Raw genomic sequence first — 8,809 nt, 5'->3', positions numbered from 1 at the left:
TCACTGTCAAGAGTCACAAAGTAACTTAATAAATGAAATGTTCTCATGTCCTAGAACTGGATTAAACTTTACCAAGACTTAGATGTTGACTTGATTTTGTCCATGAGCTCTTTCAGAAGTCAGCTCTCCAGTCGCCCAGTCCGTGAAAGGGCTTCATGTATCAAGAGTCTTCTGAAGAAAAGTGCGCCAGGAGGCCGGCTGCGATAGACTGAGGGAGCCACTGCCAACACCCACTGCCACGGCCAAGAGGCCCGCTCTGCCAGGACAGGGAAACTGCCGAGGAGACGGCCAGCAGCCTGTGGTTTGGTTTCAACCACAAGTATAGGCTATGCGTGCTCCTTCAAGCCCTCCTCCCACCCCCAATCACCTGGTTTGGCTAACCAGTGACTATATCACAAAATAATAATGGGAAAAAAAATTAAAGAAATGCCTGTGACAGTTACCAATAAGGACAGTGTGAAGGCGTACTCCATCTTACTTGATCACTTTCTCTTTGGTTTAGGTAACACAGAAAAATAAAGGGCTGACACAATACTGCTTTTACTGAAGAATGTAATGAAATAAACTGAAGGAAAAAAAGAAGAAAATAGTGCAGACAAAATTTTTACACCAAAATTATGAACATTAGTCATTTAAAAGAAGAGAAATATTCTACAACAGATGAAGAAAGTTTTAATTTCTTTTCACATTAAACATCATATACCACAATCAGCTAACAGAAATTACTGTAACATTGGTCAAGATGACATAAAACTAAGGATAAATGCCTGTTATGAGGAAACCTCATTTAATGTCAGTGATGATGTCAGATACTATACTTTTCCATGATAAGATATAATTTATCTTGAATAGAAAGTAAATAAGTCAGATCAAGGAGACATGCTGAGGTTTTAATAAAGAAGAAAAGCTTTGCCTTTCCCAGAACGCTTAAAATCCAGGACAATTTAGGTAAAAGACAGGAATTAAATACCAAGTGCTAGGAGGGCCTCAGGCCCGTAACTCAGGCTGTGTTCACAGGACTGGACCTCTGCAGCCCTCGCCTTTCCGTGCGTGAGCTACTGTTTCTGGCAGAGGGATCTTCACTGGGATGTGGTATCGATTTTAACCGTCAAGCAGTCCAAAGAACTATTTCAAAAAGGGACAGTTGAGTACTTTCATGTATACACTATTAAGGCATCTAAATTTTTGGTGTTTTCAGTATATAATTTTACTGCTTTTTTTTTTTTTCATTTTGCACAACAATGATATTAGGTATTAAGTGACACATTTCTTTCTCTACTAATGATCCAGTTTATCCATTTTGCAAACTCCAAGTCTTGTGAAGGGAAATTTATAACGTGGTAACACACAGAAAAATACACAGAAAACCAATAGGGAATGTGGTTAGCCATCATAAAATTTCAATCATAATTTACTGATAGTCTTTAACTTTGGAAAAACAATAATTAGAATTAAAATAGTATTAAAAATAATTACCAGTAGTTTATATTAGGAAAGAATAGAGCCATAAATGGCTTAATTGCCCAATTAAGTAACTAGATTCTTCTTTAGTCAACACTAACAGAATTCACATTTGAGCCAGTCAACAAAGCATATAAATATTTAACATCTCTTGAATAGAACATCTTAGTGATAACAGAGACTACGTACTGCTACCCATTGTCATGACTGTGCACAAATTAACCAGGTTAAATATCAGAGATACACTGGGAATCCTCCCAAAACTAACAATAGAATATTCAACAAATTTTCTTAAAGATTCAGAAATAAAAATTGAACAATTATAACATGGATGAGACAGTACTTAAACAACTATCAACCTAATCAAAGACCTTTAAAATTACCACCAAAATGCACTATGATATTTTTTTATTTAGTGTACAGAAAGAATCTATAAGTACAGGTTGCAGAAAGAAAATGTTTAGTGCTATTTACATTCATTTTAAAACTCTGCTCTATACAAATTTAATTCTGATCAGTATGAACAATATTTTTGTAGACCTACTGCATATAAAGCCTTTTCATCAAAGCATTAACAATGAATAAAATAACCTGATTACCTTTCAACGAAGCTGACTGAAGCCATTTATACTCACTGCTTGGAAGGGCCGTGGACGCTCGTCTCAGTACAGAACATTATGTCAGCCTGCAACTTCATTTTTATAAAGGCTAGAGTTATTTATATGGAATATTGTTCTATATACTACACGCCAATCTATATTTAAGTTCTATAGTTAGGTATTTTATGAGGTTTTTATTAAATATATTCTACACATATTCGCAATTTCACCCAGGAAGAATTTCTTCCCAGTGAAAAAATATAAAATCTTTTATATTTTTTTTTACAGGTTTAGATGAAACTAGCTCATGCTTTAGTGCTGTGCAAATTGTTTTTAGCATATCAATTTTTAAATTATTGGTACAAAACAAAAGAATGGCATCCTTAATCAAGTATGCCTTAAAAATCAGCTTTCGATTTTAATACAATTGCAAGCACTAATACCCAAGGCAAACTACATATAGAAACGAAATTAGTCCTATGGAGAATTTTTAATTTTAAGAATTCATCTGAGCTCTCATTAATAAGTAAGTATGACACGGGACACAGAGATGAGCAATAATTACGGAAAATTGAATTTGCTGATATTCAAATACATAAAAGTGGTGAATCTATGAGGTTTTCTAATATTTCTGTGCAATCATGGAAATCTACGAGTGACTGGAACTCCCCCCACGTTAAGGCTAAGACGCGCGCCCGCCCTCTTGTGCTGTGTGAACAAGCCCCCGTCAGTCTGCCTGGAGTGCGCGTGTGAAGGAAAGACACCTAGCGTCACGAGCCTCTGCTGAGCACCTCCAGCAACAGGCACACTGTGTCTTTTCATCTGTCGCAGTGAGAACAGCGCGCTCAGGGCAGGATTCTGTGCCAGTGCAGCCGCCACGGCTGCCTTCGGTAGAATTCACCCAACATTTTAGGTTCTTTTCCATTTTTTCCTTTCAAGTTGGCCCAGCAATTAACTTCATTAATTGCTGAGTGTCTTCCAGTGTGGATTTACACATATGAGTATTTCTAGGTACCATAAACCATGTTATAAATTCTGCTGATGAAGAAAATAATTGTCAATCGTTTTTAGTGCAAAACTGTATTTGGAACACTTGATTTGTTAGTTCTGGTGATGAAAACTTTTGTGGCAGCAAAATGGTTTCTGCTATGAAAAATCACTTGTTAACTTTTCCCCTGGAGATTGACTTGCATTCAAAAATCAATTTATATTTTAAAACTGCTTAACATAAACAAAACTACTAGAAATAAAAAGTCATAGTGAAAAATGTCCTTGGTTCTTTTTACTTTCATGAGAGAAGATGACAGTTTTCACGTGGTGGTTGAGGTCCAAGGGTCTACAGGCAGACTCTTCCTGAAGGTTCTGAAGCGATGCCGGGTCGCCCCTGGCCCGGCAGCACGAAAGACAAAGACCACGCCACACCGCGCCCGGCAGACCGCTTACAGGATGACACAACAGTTACTCTCTCCAGTCTTTTCACGATTCCTCTGACCTAGGCAAAGTGAAGAGAAGCCTGGTTTATAAAGATGCTTGGGGGAAGCAGAGGGATTCCAGCATAATAAGAAACAGATTTTTTTTTTTTTGCTTAATGTTGGCATTTTTTAAAATTAAAAGGCTATAATAAATACCCTTTTAGTTTTAGCCTGTCTCCAAAATGCCTGGTTATCTGCTTAGCGAGCTCTGACCATAAACTATGAAAACATCCTTTCCCCAGAATATCCAAGAGAACTGGAGCCATTTGTGAATGCCTGCCTCTGTGGTGCAAGGCAGAAAGCTCCCAGCACACAGCTCACCTTGGGAGTTTGGCTCTGGCAAGGTCTCTCTGGCCACCAAATGCATCACTGTTGTTTTGCCAAAAGGAAGCTTTAATGCTGTGTGAAAAGAAGACAGTTTGTTACATATACATCAACCTGTTGGAATCACTCACCAGAATTGAGACCACTTTAAAAATTGACTGCTTTCTGTATGACTTCCTCAACAGATAGCACTTCTTACCGGATACAGCATTTCTTACATAATGAAGTTAGGTTAATATTATCAGAAGCAATTTTTATAATTCAGAAATTATTTAGCTATGACTATTAGTCTGACATATAAAAACATACTGTGTAAGGAAGGGGAAAGAGAAAATACATAATTGCTTAAGCTAATTTTATTTAGTCACCTAATAAAATTCCTGCATCAAAGAGGTCACCACAATGTAGAAATAGAAGAAATGACATATTAATGATTTTAAACATAATAATAATACATAACTTTATTATTTTCAACCTTATATTCTTAATTAGAAAACAATTTTCTTTAAAAGGTTACTTTAAACGAATCACTGTTTGGCATTATTAGTAATCACTGTTTTCTAATCAAGCCTTTAAAAGGTTTTTCTCATTTATAAGTAACAATTTTTATTATGAAATATTTCAGAAAGAGTAATATAATACACCCATGTATCTATGAACCAGTTACACAAAGTAAATCCCTTTGTCATTCTGTGTATAAAATGAGAAGGAGACAGTGGAGCTACGGCCTGGAGTTGTTTCTGCAGCTGCAAAGTTCTAGTTCCAAGTTTCAATCTATCCCCTCACTTGGAATTGAACGCAGGCTCAGATCAGTACCCAACAAGCTCAGCCCTCCTGCCACCCGCTGTTTAAATCTTCTCTATAGGATGATGGTTAAGAAGAGCCCTAATAATCTTTAATATTCCTAATATTTCATATGATCAAGGTGACTTTCCATCTTATTTAATGCTAGCCAGCAGCCATGAAATTAAAAGATGCTTATTCCTTGGAAGGAAAGTTATGACCAACCTAGATAGCATATTGAAAAACAGAGACATTACTTTGCCAACAAAGGTCCATCTAGTCAAGGCTATGGTTTTTCCTGTGGTCATGTATGGATATGAGAGTTGGACTGTGAAGAAGGCTGAGCGCTGAAGAATTGATGCTTCTGAACTGTGGTGTTGGAGAAGACTCTTGAGAGTCCCTTGGACTGCAAGGAGATCCAACCAGTCCATCCTAAAGGAGATCAGTCTTGGGTGTTCTTTGGAAGGACTGATGCTAAAGATGAAACTCCAATACTTTGGCTACCTCATGCCAAGAGCTGACTCATTGGAAAAGACTGATGCTGGGAGGGATTGGGGGCAAGAGGAGAAGGGGACGACAGAGGATGAGATGGCTGGATGGCATCACTGACTCGATGGACGTGAGTCTCAGTGAACTCCCGGAGTTGGTGGTGGACAGGGAGGCCTGGCATGCTGCGACTCATGGGGTTGCAAAGAGTCGGACACGACTGAGCGACTGAATCGAACTAAACTGAACTGAGCCACTATTTGGTCTATTCTCTTAACTTCCAAAGTTGAAGTGAAGCCTAACGGCCCCGAATACACAGTAGGCTGAAACAAGAGTGCCCTTACTGGATAACCTCCTGGGCCTGCTTTAACACTGAAATGCAAACAAAATTTTATATTACCAAACATTTCACTAAATGTATTGGGAAAGCCTGAATGAATTTGCAACGTCCACACACCAAGCTGTGGACCACTCTCACACCGCTTCCTGACCACAGGCAGCCCGCCCTGCATTAAGAGCACATCCTGCCACTCGCTCACTGTGAGATGGGTTCTGAGTGCCATCTGCCTCCTCCTGATGCCTCAGTTTCCCCCACCGAAACTGGGAGACAAATTCGAGCACCCGCCCCTTACCACCATATTGATTAAAAGAAACAATCCAGGGAAGTGCCTACCACAGGGCTCGGCCCAAAGAAGCACCCCATAAATTTTATTGCCATCACCATTATCATCTTTCTGAGCAGCAAGAAAAATGGGTCTCAGAGAACAGGTGTGCAAACTGAGATGCAAATGTGGAGAAACACTGTGGTCAGGCCTAGGAAGCTGCTGAGGGGCTTACCCATTTAGGCTACACATCTGACTAATGGGAACAGTTACTGTTCTTCTCCATCTGAATTTTAACTCAAAAGAGCAGACACTAATGGCATCAGAGGAGAAAAAGGAAGGGGGATACGAGACCTGAGACGCCCTCTCTCCTTCACTGTGGGGGCTCTGCTTTCTGCTGTGGCAGTGCACAGCAGCCAGGACACAGGTCCCCACACTTCACACAGGAGCCACTGGGGGCGACACAGCCCTAGCAGGCAGGGAGACGGAGAGGGGGACTGGGTGTGCAGAAATCTGCATTTAAAGGAAGATTCCGACACCCACGGGGTGGCAGGGTTATAGTACAGAGCAGCCCTCAAGCCGTGTAGAGCACGCCCAGGCCTGCTCCACGCTGGCCATTCAACGGCATGACCCTGTGCACTGTCTCCTCAGTACTCACATTCAAGAATATAGGAGACAAAGAAAAACAGTAACCAAAGCCCCTCAAGGGCTGAATGTCATTACCCAGATTTACTGATCAACTTAGAGGATCCAGGTTATATTCTCATGTTATTTGTCTAAATCACAAGACCGGAGAAATGGTTGGTTTTAAAAAGATTGACAGCAACATAGAAATAATGTAAGTCAATCTATTAATCATTCAAAAACAAATTCCAAAAAACAATCAATGATTTGATTTTAACACAAATTCTATGATCTTTAACATGAAGTTGGAGCTTTAGGGCCACAACAGAGAGGTAATTAAATTAAGTAGGTGAGAAAATGCTCACACAGGTCAACACGTAAAGGGAAGTGTAGTCTCAAGATGCACTCGTGGAGTCAATAGGTTAATTCAGGCCACGTCTCCCAGTGACATTCCAAGAGTTACTTGAGGCACAGATAACCAAAGAAAGGCTAAAATACGGTCCCATTTTCAATGAATGTGAAATACAGCCAAGGACAACACTTGTAATTACATACTGAAACGTTCTATCTGTCTGTCATAATAATCATTTGCATTCATCTACTCCAGCCCTCGTCACACAGTATTTTAACAGTGAATTTTATCTGCTTCTACTATCTCATACCAGAGTACCTTGAAGGAAGAGATTCTATCTTTTTCAATCCTGTACCTTTAACTGTTTAGCACTACTGTCACATAAGAAATAAACAGATGCTGAATGAATGAGTGAATGAATGAAAATAGCCTATCTTTAAGGAAAATCAGATTAAACATTTCAATTGTTAGGTTTAGAGAAAAAAACTCATGACTATATGTATACCAAGATACATTAAAGTAGATCACTTCCTCTGACTACAAATTTCTGTTGATAATTATCACAATATATTTGAAATACCCGTACTTAAATTCTGCTCATGGTTGAAAATGCACCACCATGAGGGGGCACTGCTGAGCCACGTCTCTTCATTCACACGTGAAGAGCAGTAATCACTGACAGTGTGTACCGCGTGCAAGCGCTGCTCTGAGGCCCTGTGGCCATTCTACCTTACTGATGAGGAAACCACACTAGGACAGAGGGCAGGCAAGTGGCGGCGCACAGTCACGGAGCCAGTGCGCAGCGCAGCTAAGCTCCGACATGGACAACGTGGCTCTAAGGTCTGCTCTTCCAGTCGCTATACATCACTGTTTCTCTAACATGACTCACTCACCTGTACTTCTGCATGATTAGCAATTCCATCAATTACAGTCAAAATGAAAACATCCCTTCAATATTATATCTGAAAATCCACCATCATAAACTTTGCCAAGTTTGTGTGTCTGGATTTAACTTAAAAATATGACATCTAAATTATATTGCTATGCTATGCTAAGTCACTTCAGTTGTGTCCGACTCTGTGGGACCCCATAGACGGCAGCCCACCAGGCTCCACCGTCCCTGGGATTCTCCAGGCAAGAACACTGGAGTGGATTGCCATTTCCTTCTCCAATGCATGAAAGTGAAAAGTGAAAGTGAAGTCGCTCAGTCGTGTCCGACTCTTAGCGACCCCATGGACTGCAGCCTAACAGGCTCCTCCATCCATGGGATTTTCCAGGCAAGAGTACTGGAGCAGGGTGCCATTATATTACCCAGAAGTAAAATTACACTACATTTATAAAATAATAAGTGTGGATTCCCATCTCTAATGGCTTAAGAGTTTATTTTACAAGGTGGTAAACACTTAAGCATAGAGCTGAAATTAGAATGCAAAATGTAAAAAGGTAGACATACCAAAAACTAGGCAAAATTTATAGAGTTTGAAATTGTATGTTTTTAGCAAAACCAGACATGAGCATCTAAACAAACGAGTGATGCTGCTGCAAGACAGGCACTAAGTCCCATTACAAAGGTGGCCATTACCTCCTAAGGTGACATTTCCGTGCAGAAATCTTCCTTGATAAATAAGGCGTAGAATATTTGGACTGCTGACCTGCTCTTCTTCCCAGTCTGAAAAGAACCAGGGAATTGTTAGGTGCATTTCAACATAAAATTAAGGTATTACCGAATTGTTCTAAAATTCTGATCCCATTCATATGAAGAGTATCAGAGAGGACACCTGGAGCTTCCTGCTAACTGGAATAATCACGACTCTCGCAAGCACTGTTCTCACTGCTTCTCACTACACAGCAGGAACTGCTTAAGGTTAGTCTTCGCTTCTTAAAGAACACCAAAATGTGCCAGAAAACAGTCCTGAAGTTTAAAAACTAAAATAAATGAGTTGGGGAAAGTCTAATCCTAGTTAAAAAGAAGTCAGTTGAAAATTAATTTTAATTATCAAAATAACAAAACATCGCAATATTCCGGTATCTGTACCTGTTAAAACATGTATTTGAGGCTGGAAACAGTAGGTTTAACAAAGATTTTTAAAAGCGTTAGTATATTGG

General features: G+C 39.6%; 1 protein-coding gene across 1 annotated transcript in view; it reads right to left on the bottom strand.

The window, feature by feature from the left end:
- Nucleotides 1–535: 535 nt before the first annotated feature.
- UBL3 (ubiquitin like 3) overlaps nt 536–8,809 on the bottom strand; it is a 48,765-nt gene continuing 40,491 nt past the window's right edge. Inside the window, exons 3-5 of the mRNA XM_005902167.3 lie at nt 8,286–8,372; nt 3,854–3,931; nt 536–3,552 (exon numbers count right to left, since the gene is read on the bottom strand). Of these exons, the coding sequence (XP_005902229.1) occupies nt 3,500–3,552; nt 3,854–3,931; nt 8,286–8,372 (218 nt within the window). The 3' untranslated portion in view covers nt 536–3,499. The remainder of the gene's footprint in view (nt 3,553–3,853; nt 3,932–8,285; nt 8,373–8,809) is intronic.

This window comes from Bos mutus, chromosome 12 (assembly GCF_027580195.1).
Source record: "Bos mutus isolate GX-2022 chromosome 12, NWIPB_WYAK_1.1, whole genome shotgun sequence".
Classification (NCBI taxonomy): domain Eukaryota; kingdom Metazoa; phylum Chordata; class Mammalia; order Artiodactyla; family Bovidae; genus Bos; species Bos mutus.
This window is presented reverse-complemented; position numbering and strand designations above follow the sequence as displayed.